The 17729-nt window shown below is 38.4% G+C and overlaps 1 protein-coding gene across 2 annotated transcripts in view; it reads right to left on the reverse strand.

Moving 5' to 3' along the window:
• The window catches only part of UMPS (uridine monophosphate synthetase), a 49643-nt gene that overhangs the window by 12627 nt on the left and 19287 nt on the right, over nt 1-17729 (reverse strand). For both annotated transcript variants that reach the window (XM_081236096.1, XM_081236095.1), the window contains exons 4-5: nt 14559-14734; nt 12876-12990 (exon numbers count right to left, since the gene is read on the reverse strand). In XM_081236096.1, coding sequence (XP_081092222.1) covers nt 12876-12990; nt 14559-14734 — 291 coding nt within the window. The remainder of the gene's footprint in view (nt 1-12875; nt 12991-14558; nt 14735-17729) is intronic.

The raw sequence follows: 17729 nt of genomic DNA on the forward strand, positions 1-17729 counted from the left end.
TTGATTTCTAATTTCATAATGTTGTGGTCAGAGAAGAGGCTTGATATGATTTCAATTTTCTTAAACTTACTGAGGCTTGCTTTGTGGTCCAGGATGTGATCTATCCTGGAGAATGTTCCTTGTGAGCTTGAGAAGAATGTGTATTCTGCTGCTTTCAGATGGAATGTTCTATAAATATCAATTAAGTTCATCTGGTCTAATGTGTCATTTAAGGCCTGTGTTTCCTTATTGATTTTCTGTCTGGAGGATCTGTCCATTGATGTAGCTGGGGTGTTAAAGTCCCCCACTATTATTGTGTTACTATCAATTTCTTTTATGGATGAAACCTTATATATTAAGGTGCCCTTATGTTGGGTGCATATTTATTTACAATTGTTCTATCTTCTTGGATTGATCCCTTGATCATTATGTAGTGTCCTTCTTTTCTAACAGTCTTTATTTTAAAGTCTATTTTGTCTGATATGAGTATTGCTATTCCAGTTTTCTTTTGATTTCCATTTGCATGGAATACCTTTCTCCATCCCCTCACTTTGTCTGTATGTGTCCCTATATTTAAAGTGGGTCTCTTCATATATACACTAATATGTATAAAATAGATAACTAATGAGAACGTGCTGTATAGCACAGGGAACTCTACTTCACTTTGCTGTACGGTAGAAACTAACACAACACTGTAAAACAACTATACCCCAGTAAAAAAAAAGAAAAGAAAAGAAAAGAAAACAAACACCACTAACCGTTAGGAAAATGCAGACCATGAAGAAATATCACTACCTACCCACTAGAACAACTAAAATGAAAAATATAGCAACAATACCAGATGTTGAATAAAGATGTTAAAAAAAAACAACCAGGTGTTGGCGAGATTGTGGAAAAACTGAATCCCTCATACATTGCTGGTGGGAATATAAAATGATACAGCCACTTTGTAAAAGAATTTAGCTGTTTCTTTAAAAACCAAATATACACTTGCCATACAACTCAGTAATCATACTCCTGGGCATTTACTTGGCAATAAAAAAGAATAAACTATCAATACACACACATGCACACAAAAATATAAAAATAATAAAGTGGGTCTCTTGTAGACAGCGTATATACAAGTCTTGTTTTTGTATCCATTCAACCAGTCCATGTCTTTTGGTTGGAGCATTTAATCCATTTACATTTAAGGTAATTATTGATATGTATGTTCATATTGCCATTTTGTTAATTGTTCTGGATTTGTTTTTATAAGTCTTTTTTCTTCCCTTCCTCTTTTGTTCTCTCGTGATTTGATGACTATCTTTTTTTGTTGTTGTTGTTGTTTTTGTTTTGCGGTACGCGGGCCTCTCACTGCTGTGGCCTCTCCCGTTGCGGAACACAGGCTCTGGACGCGCAGGCTCAGCGGCCATGGCTCACGGGCCCAGCCGCTCCGCGGCATGTGGGATCTTCCCAGACCGGGGCCCGAACCTGCGTCCCCTGCATCGGCAGGCGGACTCTCAACCACTGCGCCACCAGGGAAGCCCTGATGACCATCTTTAGTGTTGTGTTTGGATTCCTTTTTTGTGTGTGTATCTATTGTAGATTTTTGGTTTGCCATTACCATGAGGTTTTTACATAGCCATCTATATATATACAAGATTGTTTTAAGTTGTTGGTCTCTTAATTTCAAATGCATTTCCAATATCCTGCATTTGTACTCTCCTCCTCTCACAACTGCTGATTTTGATATCAAATTTGTGTGTGGATGATCTCCTACCTTTACTGTATGTTTACCTTTACTGGTGAGCTTTCCCATTCGTAATTTTCTTATTTCTAGTTGTGGTCTTTTCTTTTCCATCTAGAGAAGTTCCTTTAGCATTGTTGTAAAGCTGTTTTGATGGTGATGAATACTCTTAGCTTTTGCTTGTCTGTAAAGCTTTTGATTTCTCTGTTGAATCTAAACAAGAGCCTTGCTGGGTAGAGTATTCTTGGTTGCTGGTTCTTCTCTTTTATCACTTTAAATTTATCATGCCACTCCCTTCTGGCCTGCAGAATTTCTGCTGAAAAATCAGCTGATAACCTTGTGGGGATTCCCTTGTATGTTATTTGTTGTTTTTAATATTATCTCTTTGTCTTTAATCTTTGTTGATTTGATTAATATGTGTCTCAGTGTGTTCCTCCTTGGGTTTATCCTACATGGGACTCTGTGCTTCCTGGACTTGAGTGTCTCCTTTCCCATGTTAGGAAAGTTTTTGGCCATTACCTCTTAAAATATTTTCTAAGGCCCTTTCTCTCTCTTTTCTCCTTCTGGGACCCCTATAATGTGAATGTTGGTGCATTTAATGTTGTCCCAGAGGCCTCTGTCCTCATTTCATTTTTCTTTTTTTATTTTTATTGGAGTATAGTTGCTTTACACTGTTGTGTTAGCTTCTACTGCACAGCAAAATGAATCAGCCATACATATGCATATATCACCTCCCTTTTGGATTTCCTTCCCATTTAGGACACCACAGTGCATTAAGTTGAGTTCGCTGTGCTATACAGTACATTCCTATCAGCTATTTTATACATAGTATCAATAGTATATATGTGTTGATTCCAATCTCCCAATTCCTCACACCCCACTGCTTTCCTCCTTCATATCCATACATTTGTTCTCTACGTCTGTGTCTCTATTTCTGCTCTGTAATTGAGGTCATGTATACCATTTTTCTCGATTCCACATATATGCGTTAATATTTGTTTTTCTCTTTCTGATTTACTTCACTCTGTATGGCACTCTTTAGGTCCAATCACATCTCTGCAAATGACCCAATTTCATTCCTTTTTATGGCTGAGTAATATTCCATTCTATATATGTACCACATCTTCTTTATCCATTCCTCTGTTGATGGACATTTAGCTTGCTTCCATGTCCTGGCTATTGTAAAGAGTGCTACCATTTTTCTTTCTTTATTCTGTTCTGCAATAGTGGTTTCCACCAATCTGTTTTCCAGCTCGCTTATTTGTTCTACTGCCCTATTTATTCTGCTACTGATTCCTTCTAGTGTATTCTTCGTTTCAGTTATTGTACTGTTCATCTGTTTGTTTGTTCTCTGAAGCTTGTAGCTTTTTTTTTGGCTGCACTGTGCAGCATGTGAGGATCTTAGTTTCCCAACCAGGGATCAAACCCATGCTCCCTGCAGTGGAAGCATGGAATCTTAACCACTGGACCACCAGGGAAGTTCCCTAGCTCTTTATTAAACATTTCTTATATCAGTCTGTGCCTCCATTCTTTTTTTTTTTTTTAGTTTCTGCTTTATAACGAAGTGAATCAGTCATACATATACATCTGTTCCCACATCCCTTCCCTCCTGCGTCTCCCTCCCTCCCACCCTCCCCATCCCACCCCTCCAGGCGGTCACAAAGCACCGAGCCGATCTCCCTGTGCTATGCGGCTGCTTCCCACTATCTATCTACCTTACGTTTGGTACTGTATATATGTCCATGCCTCTCTTTCGCTTTGTCACAGCTGTGCCTCCATTCTTTTTCCAAGATCTTGGATCATCTTTACTATCATTACTCAGGCAATCTACCTGAAAAAGAAGGCAATCTACCTGAAAAAGAATTCAATCTCCACTTCACTTAGTTGTTTTTCTGGGGTTTTATCTTGTTCCTTCATCTCTGTCATCTCATTTTGTCTAATTTTCTGTGTTTGTGGTCTCCGTTCCTCAGGCTGCATGATTGTAGTTCTTGCTTCTGTTGTCTGCCCCATGGTGGGTGAGGTTGGTCCAGGGGCTGGTGCCTGCCCACTGGTGGATGGAGCTGGGTCTTGTCTCTGGTGGGCAGGGCCATCTCAAGGGCTATATTTGCAGGCAGCTGTGGGGTCAGGACGACTTTAGGCAGCCTGCTTGTTGATGGGTGGAGCTATGTTTCCACCCTGTTTGTTGTCTGGCCCGAGGTGTCCCAGCACTGGAGCCTGCAGGCTGTTGGGTAGGGCCAGGCCTCACCAAAATGGTGACCTCAGGGAAAGCTCATGCTGATGAATATTTCCTGGGGCCTCTGCCACCAGTGTACCTGCCCTACAGTGAGCCACAGCCAACCCTCACCTCCCCAGGAGACCCTCTAAGATCTGCAGGTAGGTCTGACCCAGGCCTCTTGCCCTACAGTGAGCCACAGCCAACCCTCACCTCCCCAGGAGACCCTCTAAGATCTGCAGGTAGGTCTGACCCAGGCCTCTATGGAGTCACTGCTTTCCTCTGGGTCCAAGTGCACGTGAAACCTTGTGTGTGCCCTCCAAGAGTGGAGTCTCTGTTTCCCCCAGTCCTATGGAGCTGCTGCACTCAAGCCCCACTGGCCTTCAAAGCCAAATGCTCCGGGGGCTCCTTCTCCTGATGCTAGACCCCCACCGAGGCTGGGGCTCAGAACTCTCACTCCTGTGGGAGAACCTCTGTGATATAATTATTTTCCAGTTTGTGGGTCACCCACCTGGCAGGTAAGCAATTTGATTATATGGTAAAAGTGCCCCTCCTACTGTCTTGTTTTGGCTTATCTTTGGGTGTGGAACTTCTTTTTTGGTAGGTTCAAATCTTTTTTTGCCAGTGGTTGTTCAGCGATTTTGGTGTTTTTGTGAGAGGAGGTAAGCTCAAGTCTTTCTACTCCACCATCTTGTCTCCAACCCTGGCAATAGCTTTTGAAGTATGCAAATACATACATACAGTCCTGTGGGACTGCAAGCATAAGTTCTGCTGCCCCCAGATGAGTATCTAAATTCTTTTCTGGGAGATAACAGCTGTAGTGAGGCAGAAAGAGAGTGCAAAGATGGTGTCCATCAGCTTATGTTCCCTGAAAACAGCTCTGTAGGCCTCAGGCCAAAGCTCCTGGACAAGCAAACAGGCCTCTTTCACAGAAAGATGGGGGTGTGTTTCAGTGTGCTGTCTGTGCAGTGCCCTTGGGGGGTGGTAGCCTGCCAGGAACTGTCTCTTCAATTGTTAGTCCCACTGGACACAGGAACATAAGCTCCCCCTGGCCTTTAGGGCCAAGCAATCAAGGGGTGTTCCCTGGGCAGCAACTGCAAAAATCAGGGCACCAGCCACATGTAAAAGCTCCCTTCCAGGAGATGAGGAAAGGGAAAGTGCGAAGATGTGCCCAATGGCTGTAGCAAAGCTGACAGGGAGTGTAAAGATGGCACCTGTGGGAAAAAGTTAAAAAGAAAAAAAGAGAAAGAGACGCTGCTGCCAGCCAAAGCAGAGGGAGAGTGTGAAGATTGTGCCCACCAGTCTCTGTCCCTGGAGGGTGTTCCAGCAAGCTCTTGGAGATGTGTGTTAAAGTTTATGCCTACCCCTCAGGCCAACTCTTTAATATTAGCAAACGAGCCTTTTTTACTTAAAGTCTGAGCACGGGCTCCCTCGGAGCTGGGTCCTGGGGCAGGTGAGTCTGAGCTTGCAAGGCTTTTAAGAGCCATTTCTCAGATCACTACTGTCTTGTGGGTCTCGTGGACATAAGCCCCATTGACTTTCAAAACTAGATGTTTTGGGGGGCTCGTCTTTCAGGTACAGGTCTTAAAAGTTATGGTGCCTCATGTATAGTTCAAACCCTTCACTCCTCAGGGAGGAGCTCTGGGTTTTGAGTTCCACCCTGATTCTGGGTCTCCACACCAGGGGTGGGTTGCATCCCAGCCTCTCCTGCCCACATCAGTGCGGTTTTCCTCTCCTTTGCCTGATGTGTAGTCCGTGCTCAGCCAGCCTTTCCAAGGAAATTGTTCCACACATAGCTATAGACTCAGTCTGTCTGTGGGAGGAGGTCAGTTCAGGATCTTCCTACATTGCCACCTTGAACCAGAACCCCACTTTTTCCTTCTTTTTAAATTCTGCTGTTCCAGAAGCCTCCTATAAATGGCTTATTATTATCTTTCAAATCCAAGATGCTTTAAAAATCCCTAAAAGCCTAGATCCTAACTGTACTTATCTAGTCAAAGATTGTGGAGGCTTCCAATGAACATTAACAGTTGCCAAGCAAAGAGTGCTTACTCTGTGCTAAGACATTGTGCTAAGTTGCTTTATGTACTTTATCTCATTAAGCCTCTCAGCAACCCTATGAGGTTCAACAGTGTTACTATCCACATTTTACAGATCAAGAAAACAAGACCTAAAGAATGGAAGTGACTTGTCCAAAGATACTGGAAGGGCCAGGAATACAAATCTACCTGATTCATGTAATGTTCAGCACAAATGTAGAGTTTAAAAATTGCAGAGTACTTAAGCCAACTATCCTAAAGCCTTAGATAGGCAAGTCATTATGCTGAGGCCTACTCTGTAGTATATACAACCTGTAATGTGAAACTTGAGAAATGGAACAGAGACCTCCAATCCTCCCTAACCCCAGGGGAACATCTACTTTTCTTTGGTTAACCTTCTATAATGTTTTTTGTTTAAAGTACTTAATTGAAATCAAAACCCCAAAAAGGTAGTATCTTTCTTTACAAGTGTGGTTATATTATTTATATAAAATAACTATCTCCTTCAAGTTTGATAGGTATCCAACAGTTCCAGTATTTCAGGGTTTAAAAAAAAAAAAAAGGTTTACCAAATCTAGTCTCAATCATTACATTCTCAGTGTTCCACTCACAGAAACACCAACTCTTACTTACATCTGCTCCTATACAGCATATCACCCATCCCTTCAACATCTGTATAAGAAGTATTTACAGAACCTTTATGATGTACAGGGGTACTGTGCTAGAGGATATGCATTCTTCAGAAAGAGCTCTCATCCTCAAGGAGTTTGTAGCCTAGTGGGAGAGTATTCCAAAACTCTACACATGCAAAAATAACAAGGATGTTCAGTTTGTAAAAAGTCCAAATGCATCAACAGGGGAATGCTTAAACATATTATGGCCCAACTGTAACTAGGATACACTATGAAGTTGTAAAAAGGTAACTCTAGACATGGAAACGTAACACAGCAGCACATACACAAAACATTCTCCATACTCTATGAAGCAGAGTTGTTTTCATCTTAAATTGTTTTGCTGAGAATCAGATGTTCACAGTTCCAATCTTAAGAAAGGAAACAGATGGAAAGTGGGATAGAATGAACTCCCATTCCTGTGGTAAGCAAGATTTCTTGTACAATAACCAATTCAGGAAAAATGTTTCCAGGTCACCATTTCTTCCCCATTCAAAACCAAAGCTGAGCAATCAAGATGGCAGAGAAAAAGAATGAGAAGCTCACCTCCTCCCACAAATACATCAAAAAATACATCTATATGTGGAACAATTCTCACAGAATCCTACTGAATGCTGGCAGAAGACCTCAGACTTCTGAAAGGACAAAAAGAATTTCCACATAACCAGGTAGGACAAAAGAAAAAAAATAGGAATCTGGACAGGACCTGTACCCCTGGGAGGGAGCTGTGAAAGAGGAAAGACTCCCGCAGAAACCCCCTCACCAGCAGGAAAAGGGATCAAAAATGTATTTGAAGAAATTATGGCTGAAAATTTCCCAAACCTAAAGAAGGAAACACATCCAGGTACAGGAAACACAGAGGGTCCCAACAAGATGAACCCAAACAGACTTACACCAAGACATAGTATAATTAAAAAGGCAAAAGTTAAAGAGAGGATTCTAAAGGCAGCAAGAGAAAAACAGTTCATTACAAGGAACCCCCCCCCCTCCCGATAAGGCTATCAGCTGATTTCTCTACAGAAACGTTGCAGGCCAGGAAGGAGTAGCAAAATATATTCAATCATTTAGAATAGGAGAGAGAGAATTTCTTAGACAAGCAAAAACTAAAAATACAGCAATACTAAACCTATCATAAAAGATATTTTGAAAGGTCTTCTTCTCTAAAGCAAGAAGCTATATCAAAGAGAAAATTACAATCAAAAAGTAAATCACTTAAATAAGCCACTATACAGATTAAAAAGGAAAAACATAAATTTTTTGTGTGTGAAAGTGATGATGACCACAGTGAACAGCAAAAGGATAAACATGAAGATGTAAAAGAGGACACCAAAATCATAAAATGTTGAGAAGAGTTAAGAAAATGTAGATTCTTTTTTTTTAGAATGTATTTGAGCCTATATGACTACCGGTCTAAAGCAAGTAGATATATGAAGGGGTTAACATACTTGAAAAACAGGGTAACCACAAGTCAAAAAACACACAATAGATTCACAAAAACCAAAAAGAAGAGAACACAAGAATAAAATAAAAGGAAATCAAACCACAAAGGAAAAACGAAAGGGGAAGAAGAGGAGGTACAGAATTAACTAGAAAAAAAGATTTAAAATGGCAATAAATACACATCTATCAAGGATTACCTTGAACATCAATGGACTAAATGCCCCAATCAAAAGGCACAGAGTGGCAGACTGGATAAAAAAACAAAAGCCTACAATATGCTGCCTGTAAGAGACCCACTTTAGGGCAAAGGACACACAGATAGATTGAAAGTGAGGGGGTGGAAAAAGATATTTCATGCAAACGGAAATGATAAGAAAGCAGGGATATCAATACTTGTATCAGACAAGATAGACTTTAAAACAAAGGCCATAAAAAAAGATAAAGAAGGACACTATATAATGATAAAAGGATCAATACAAGAAGAGGATATTACTCTCATCAACATATATGTACCTAATATAGGAGCGCCTTAATACATAAAACAAATATTAACAGGCATAAAGGGAGAAATTGACTGGAATACCATAACAGTAGGAGACCTTAACACCCCACTCACATCAATGGACAGATCTTCCTAGACAGAAAATCAGTAAGGCATCAGAGATCCTAAATGATACAACAGAACAGTTAGACTTAATTGAGATTTTTAGAACATTACATCCAAAAAACCCAGAATACACATTCTTTTCAAGTGCACGTGGAACATTCTCTAGGATTGACCACATACTAGAGCGCAAAGCAAGCCTCAACAAATTTAAGAGGATAGAAATTATTTCAGGCATCTTTTCTGACCACACCAGCATGAAACTAGAAATCAACCTTAGAAAAAGAAATGAGAAAAAAACAATTACATGGAGTCTAAACAACATGCTACTAAAAAAACCAATGGGTCAATGATGAAATCAAAGAGGAAATTAAAAAAATACCTTGAGACAAATGACAATGAAAACACAACCATACATTATCTGTGGGATGTCACAAAAGCAGTTGTTAGAGGCAAGTTCATAGCGATACAAGCCCTCCTCAAAAAACTAGAAAAATCTCAAGCAACCTAATCTACTACCTAAAAGAATTAGAAAAAGAACAAACAAAACCTAAAGTCAGCAAAAGGAAGGAAATAATAAAGATCAGAGACAAAAAATGTAAAATAAAGATTTTTTAAAAAAACAACAGATAAAATCAATAAAACCAAAAGCTGGTTCTTTGACAGTGTAAACAAAATTGACAAACCTTTGGCCAGGCTCATCAAGAAGAGAGAGAATCCAAATAAGCAAAATAAGAAAGAAAAAAGGAGAAATAAACAATACTGCAGAAATACAAAACAGTGTAAGAGAATATTATGAACAATTACATGCCAACAAATTTGCCAACCTAGAAGAAATGGACAAGTTTTTCTAGAAACATACAGCCCACCAAAACTGAATCAAGAAGAAATAATCTGAACAGACCAATCACTAGAAGTGAAATAGAATCTGTAAAAACAAAAAACCAAACAAACAAAACTCCTTACAAACAAAAGTTCAGGACCAGGTGGCTTCACAGGCAAATTCTACCAAACATATAAAGAAGAACTTATAGCAATCCTTCTCAAAATCTTCCAAAAGATTGAAAAGGAGGGAACACTCTCAAAGACATTCTATGAAGCCACCATCACGCTGATACCAAGACCAGACAAATATACCACTAAAAAAAAAAATTACAGGCCAATATCTTTGATGAGTACAGGAGCAAAAAACTACTAGCAAAACCAAATAAAATATTAGCAAAATATTAGCAAACCAAATCCAACAACACATAAAAAAGATCATGCACCACAACCAAGTTGGATTCACCCCAGGATCACAGGTATGGTTCAACAGATGCAAATCAATTAATGTGATACATCACATTAACAAAGAAAAGACAAAAATCACATGATCGTCTAAATAGATACAGAAAAAGCATTTGATAAAATTCAACATCCATTCATGATAAAAACTCTTACCAAGGTGGGTTATAGAGGAAACATATCAACATAATAAAAGCTATTTATGACAAACCCACAGCCAATACAATACCCAACAGTGAAAAGCTGAAATCCTTCCTGCTAAAATCTGGAACAAGGTTGCCTACTCTCATGACTTCTATTCAACATAGTATTGGAATTCAGACAAGAAAAAGAAACAAAAGGTATCCAAATTGGAAGGGAAGACGTAAAATTGTCATTCTATGCAGATGACATGATACTATATATAGAAAACCCTAAAGAACTGATAAATTCAGCAAGGTAGCAGGATACAAGATTAACATACAGAAATGGGTTGCATTTCTTTACACTAACAACACAATATCAGAAAGGGAATGTAAAAAAAAAATACCTTTTAAAATCATACAAAAAAAAACCAAACTTAGGAATAAAGCTGACCAAGGAGGTGAAAGATTTATATGCTGAGAACTATAAAACATTAATAAAGGAAATTGAAGATGATTTAAAGAAATGGAAAGATATCCCAGGCTCTTGGATTAGAAGAATTAATATCATCATTAAAATGGCCATACTACCCAAAGCAATCTACAGATTTAATGTGATCCCTATCAAATTACCCATGACATTTTTCACAGAACTAGAACAAATAATCCTAAAACTTATATGGAACCAAAAAAGACCCAGAATTGCCAAAGCAATCCTGAGGGAAAAGAACAAAGCAGGAGGCGTAAACCTCCCAGACTTCAGACAATACTACAAAGCTACAGTAATCAAAACAGTGTGGAACTGGCATGAAAACAGACATGGATCAATGGAACAGAAATAGAGAGCCCAGAAATAAACCTACATACCTATGGTCAATCTTGACAAAGGAGACGAGAATATACAATGGAGAAAAGACAATCTCTGCAGCAAGTGGTGTTGAGAATGCTGGACAGCTGCATGTAAATCAATGAAGTTAGAACACACCCTCACACCATGCACAAATATAAACTCAATATGGCTTAAAGACTTAAATATATGACATGACACCATAAAACTCCTAGAAGAGAACATAGGCAAAACATTCTCTGACACAAACCATACTAATGTTTTCTTAGGTCAGTCCCAAGGCAATAGAATAAAAGCAAAAATAAGCAAATGGGACGTAATCAAACTTACAAGCTTTTGCACAGCAAAGGAGACAATCAGCAAAGTGAAAAGACAAACTACGGAACGGGAGAAAAATTTGCAAACAATGTGACTGACAAGGGCTTGATTTCAGAAAATATACAAACAGCTCATGCAACTCAACAACAATTAAAAAAAACAACCCAATCAAAAAAATGGGCAGGAGACCTAAATAGACATTTCTCCAAAGAAGACATACAAATGGCCAATAGGCACATGAAAATACGTTCAATATCACTAATTATTAGAGAAATGCAAATCAAACCTACAATGAGGTACCATCTCACACACGTCAGAATAGCCATCATTAAGAAGTCTACAAATAACAATGCTGGAGAGGGTGTGGACAAAAGGAAACCTAACTACACTGTTGGTGGGAATGTACATTGGGGCAGCCATTATGGAGAACACTAAGGAGGTTCCTCAGAAAATTAAAAATATAGTTGCCATATGATCCAGCAATCCCACTCCTGGGCACATATCTGGACAAAGCTATAATTCAAAAAGATACATGCACCCCTATGTTCACAGAGGCACTATTCACAATAGCCAAGACATGGAAACAAACTAAATGGCCATCAACAGATGAATGGATAAAGTCTCTCTCTCTCTCTCTCTCTCTCTCTCTCACACACACACACACACACACACACACACGAATACTACTCAGCCATAAAAAAGAACAAAATAATGTCATCTGCAGCAACATGGATAGGCCTAGGCATTATCATACTATGTGAAGTCAGAAAGACAAATACCCTGTGATACCACTTATATGTGGAATCTAAAATATGACACAAATGAATATATCCATGAAACAGAAACAGACCCACTGACACAGAGAACAGACTTGTGGTTGCCAAGTGGGATGTGGGGTGGGAGAGGGATGGAGTGGGAGTTTGGGGTTAGCAGATGCAATCTATTATATACAGAATGGATAAACAACAAGGGCCTACTGTATAGCACAGGGAACTATATTTAATATTCTGTGGTAAACCATAATGGAAAAGAATACTTTAAAAATGTATATATATATATAACTTAACCACTTTTCTGCACAGCAGAAATGAACACAACATTGTAAATCAACTATATTTCTATTTAAAAAAGTAAAAAAACAAAACAACTTTGAACCCCAAAAGGACATTTAATAACCTAGATAACTCCTTCACTGACTAGAGACTATCATTGAGAAAGTTTGCTCTTTTTCTTTTAGCCACTGCAACTGCATTTCTCAGACTGCTAAAAGTGTTAACGTGTTCAGGTAAGTTTGGATGACATGACAGAACCATGTATCTCCACACTGAAGAGCCACAATGAACATTAGCACATCAAAGGCTCTACAAAATCCTAAACAAATGTCTGATTTTGTTTAACCTAGAGCATTCCTCCTTGAGCACAGAACACCTTTTTTGGCAGCATATTTGGAACATCAGTTGGGAACAATAAAATTATCAGTTTCTGGGCATTTTTCAACAAAAAGTAGCTTTCTAGATTTTCATCCTATAATTAGACTGCAAGCTATTTTGCATATCTAGGTTTTATTTTGTCCTTGCTGACTTGGGTAAAGAAGCATTTTGGAAAAACCACTACCAATGAATAGACTTACCTCCTGCTTCTAACTGAACTCCTGGAGTCAAGTGAAGAAATTCTGGTTTCATGCTTACTCGGGAGCCAGAAATAAAACCAACCACAAATTCAGAATGCTCTTCAGCCATTCTCACCTAAATGGAATGTAATAAAAGATTACAAGAAAGCACTTAACCACACAGAATGTAAGAAACTTTATTTCATAGATGCATTTCCTCATTTCATACTAAACTAATTACATGTAAAACGGGTAATCTTAGATATGAATCTACATACTTGCTCCATTAAGAGCACCCTGAAACAACCCCTTCTGTCCCCTTCTCCTATAACCAAACACTAAAAACACTAAAAATCCTATATTATGTGCATCTAAAATCTAGATGCTGCATTGTTACTTATTTGTAATAATGCTTGGGGACCTACCTGCTTCCAGAAAGGATATAAGTAGTACTCTAGAATACATTTATAATGGTATAAAACCACACTGACTTACTGCCTATCTACATAGATACTCAAGGACAGCCACCACATAAAAAATTGCTATGTTGTTAAGAGCTAGCTAAAGAAATCTTACCTCTACAGCTTTCCCTCTTCTTTAACATTTGCCAATAACTTGTCTCCACAATTTCTCTACCATTACCTCACATTCATAGAAGTTTCCCTAGAAGGTCTGCCTGACTTTCTAAATTGGCTCTTCCCTGAGGCCCAGACTGTTCCATTCTTGCCACTAAGTACTACCACCAACCAAAAATCAATGTATTGTCCTTGAGCCAGATCCAGAATGCCAAATATTAGCACTGACTCATGGACCCTCTGCTATGAGAGTTGGGAAATCATAGACATTTATGGTCAATTCAGGGATGGTGTTAAAACCTGGCCCTAGGGCCATGTGAATTCTTCACAGTTCCACGGGCTTTGAAATATGAAAAATAAATTCTCATGTAAAAATTAAAATTTTATTAACATAAAAATTCCTGTTACTTTAAAAAGTAATAGTCTTTAAAATATCTGCAAAGATAATCCATCCATCTTTCTAGGTGACTATCCGACTATGTAACTTGCCCAGAGAAGAATGTGGAGAGGAGCTTTATAACTAGATGATTATCCATCTCTCATTTTTTTCTGGCATGCAGGGGGTTGGAGCTGGGTACTAACATGTATGGTGTTATAAGGATTTTTAATAATGGGGAGTTACTAAAGGAAACAATGTGTCTGGACTCTAGTTAAGAGCTCTCCCATACAATGCCAATCAATATCAAAGACTGAAAAGGTAAGCTGCTTCATGTGGGCTGCTGTCATGAGAATGTGCATCTCCGTGTGACTCGGGAGATTCCAAGAAACTGCATATCTGGGAAAAAGCTATTCAATTTCAATTCATGGTGAAAGGGAAAAAACTCCTCTATCTTAAAGACCAGGTAAATACAGACATATGTTTATTTGACTCAATATCTGTGTTTCAATGTTTCTCTCTTAGAGTACAGTTCAAATTTCTTGGGTGTACACTGCAAGATATAAAATGCTATTAACCATCAGGGTATTCTAGTCAACTAGTATTAATATACTGTCAAACAACCGGCAGGTGATTTTTTTGTTTTTGACAGCAATTCCATAGACCCGAAATTAAGATACTTTCTTCCCCTGTAACATCTAGTGTCACAGCCCTGGCGTTCTGTTGCCCCAATCTCTCTCCTCTGTCACTTACCGCTGCTTCAGTGTAGCTCCCAGTGGCCAAGGAGCCAGCAGAGCTCATTTCTGCAATGAGTAAGCATGCCCGGTGCAGGGGCAGGCCTACTTCTCCCAGGCCTTTCACAACTCCTGAGCCTGGAACCACATGAGCGTTTACTAGATCTGCCCAAGAAGCTATTTTAAAGACACCACCTATGAAAAGGGGAAAAAAGATATCCATCAATTTCCAAACAAAAACCCTTAACTTTTTTACCCAAACAACAAACTACAATATGGAAATAATCTCCTAGTAACATGTTAATGAAATAGCGAAACACTTCAAGAATTTTAGTGATTATCAATGGACCTACTTGTGAAAAATTTATCTGTCCACCTGGTTAGCTGTTGAGAAATCACAAGAAGAAAAAAATCTTATAAGCTCTACACTTAGTTTACTAGCAAAACTGATATGACTGTTTTTCCTTGCAGGCTGACACTTGTGACTACCAATAAGATTTATGCAACTGGAAAGGGTCCAGTGAAGACAGGTTGTTTGTTGAGTGGAAGATATCAACTGAAATTCCTCTGAAGATGACAAATTTTCATTCTGTAGGGATCTCTCAGAAACTTTACCATCTCTCAAATCTACTTGCTCCTTAGGTCTCTTTAGCTCTTCAAATTTCAACAGAAAATTGTATTCATTTTAAAAGCAGACAACAGTAAAACCAAGTAGATTTTTGAAAAAACAACATATATGCAAACTTGTAGAAAGTTTGTGTAAGTCTTTCAACGGTCAATCTTTTTTTTAAAAAGTACTTATTTATTGATTTGGCTGCGCCAGGTCTTACTTGCGGCATGTGGGCTCTTAGTTGCAGCATGCGGGATCTAGTTCCCTGACCAGGGATTGAACCTGGGCCCCAAGCATTGGGAGTGCAGAGTCTTAACCACTGGACCACCAGGGAAGTCCCAACAGTCAGTATCTTTAGCACATGAAGAAAGTCATTAAAGACAAATCTCTCCTAAAGAAATAGCTTAAGAATATGTATGTATTAGTTTAATAAAAATTGTTATCTCAAAAGATGCTTATAACTGTTAAATAACATAAAATGTCTGTTGTAAGGGTAAGTGAAAAAAGAGATATACCCAATATAACAGAAAGTTGCATAGAAGAATGGGTAAAGAGTTGGTAAAGAATTAAGCAGTCTTTTAAAACTAATGTATGCTCTACCTTGAGCTCCTATTTAACAAATTTTTTTAAAAGGATGCATATCAACAGATCTTTTTCTGCTAAAAATAAATCTTACTTTATGCTACCTTTTCCTTGTTTCCTATATCTGCAATTTTCATTCTTTGATTATTCAGAACTCATTGTGTTCTGCAGGGCCAACATCTGTCATCTTTGCCTGCCTAGAACCCATGTCCCTTTCTTCTGGCATAAGCACAGCCATTTTCTTTAGGGAAATTACCCCTAACTATACCTTGGGGTTCAAGAAGTTTACATAAATAGCCTCACAATGATCAAGGGATCAACCCTAGAAGACGAAGACATAACAACTGTAAACATTTATGCACCCAACGCAGGAGCACCTCAATACATAAGGCAAATGCTCACAGCTGTGAAAGGGGAAATCAACATTAACACAAATAGTGGGGGAATTTAACACCCCACTTACACCAATGGACAGATCATCCAGACAGAAAACTAATAAGGAAACAAAAGCCTTAAATGACACATTAGACCAGATACTTAATCGATATTTACAGGACATTCCATCGAAAAGCAGCAGAATATACTTTCTTCTCAAGTGCACACGAACATTCTCCAGGATAGAGCACATCTTGGGACACAGATCAAGCCTCAGTAAATTTAAGAAATTGAAATCGTATCAAGCAACTTTCCAACCACAACACTATGAGATTAGAAAGCAATTACAGGAAACAAACTGTAAAAAACACAAACACATGGAGGCTAAGCAATATGCTACTAAATAACCAAGAGATCACTGAAGAAATAAAAAAATACCTAGAAGCAAATGATAAAGAAAACATGACGACCCAAAACCTATGGGATGCAACAAAAGCAGTTCTAAAAGGAAAGTTTACCGCAATACAATCCTACCTCAAGAAACAAGAAAAATCTCAAATAAACAACCTTATACATAAAGCAACTAGAGAAAGAAGAACAACAAAAACCCCCCAAAGTTAGTAGAAGGAAAGAAATCATAAAGATCAGAGCAGAAATAAATAAAAACAAAGAAAACAATAGCAGAGATCAATAAAACTAAAAGCTGGTACACTTTGAGAAGATAAACAAAATTGATAAACCTTTAGCCAGACTCATCAAGAAATAAAGGGAGAAGACTCAAATCAATAAAATTAGAAATGAAAAAGAAGTTATAACTGACACTGCAGAAATACAAAGGATCATAAGAGATTACTACAAGCAACTATATGGCAATAAAATGGACAACCTGGAATAAATGGACAAATTCTTAGAAAAGTACCACCTTCTAAGACTGAACCAGGAAGAAATAGAAAATATGAACACACCAATCACAAGTAATGAAATTGAAACTGTGAATAAAAATCTTCCAACAAACAAAAGTCCAGGACCAGATGGCTTCACAGGCAAATTCTAGCAAACATTTAGAGAAGAGCTAACACCTATCCTTCTCAAATTCTTCCAAAAAACTGCAGAGGGAGGAACACTCCCAAACTCACTGTACGAGGCCACCATCACCCTGATACCAAAACCAGACAAAGATATCACAAAAAAAGAAAATCACAGGCCAATATCACTGATGAACATAGACGCAAAAATCCATAACAAAATGCTAGCAAACCGAATCCAACACATTAAAAGGATCATACACCATGATCAGGTGGGATTTATCCCAGGGATGCAAGGATTCTTTAATATACGCAAATCAATCAATGTGATACACCATATTAACAACTGAAGAATAAAAGCCACATAATCGTCTCAATTGATGCAGAAAAAGCTTTCAACATTTATGATAAAAACTCTCCAGAAAGTGGGCACAGAGGGAACCTACCTCAACATAATAAAGGCCATATATGACAAACCCACAGCAAACATCATTCTCAATGATGAAAAACTGAAAGCATTTCATCTAAGATCAGGAACAAGACAAGGGTGTCCACTCTTGCCACTATTCAACAGTTTTGGAAGTCCTAGCTATGGCAA

The sequence above is a fragment of the Mesoplodon bidens genome, assembly GCF_964165515.1.
Source record: "Mesoplodon bidens genome assembly, chromosome: 5".
Classification (NCBI taxonomy): domain Eukaryota; kingdom Metazoa; phylum Chordata; class Mammalia; order Artiodactyla; family Ziphiidae; genus Mesoplodon; species Mesoplodon bidens.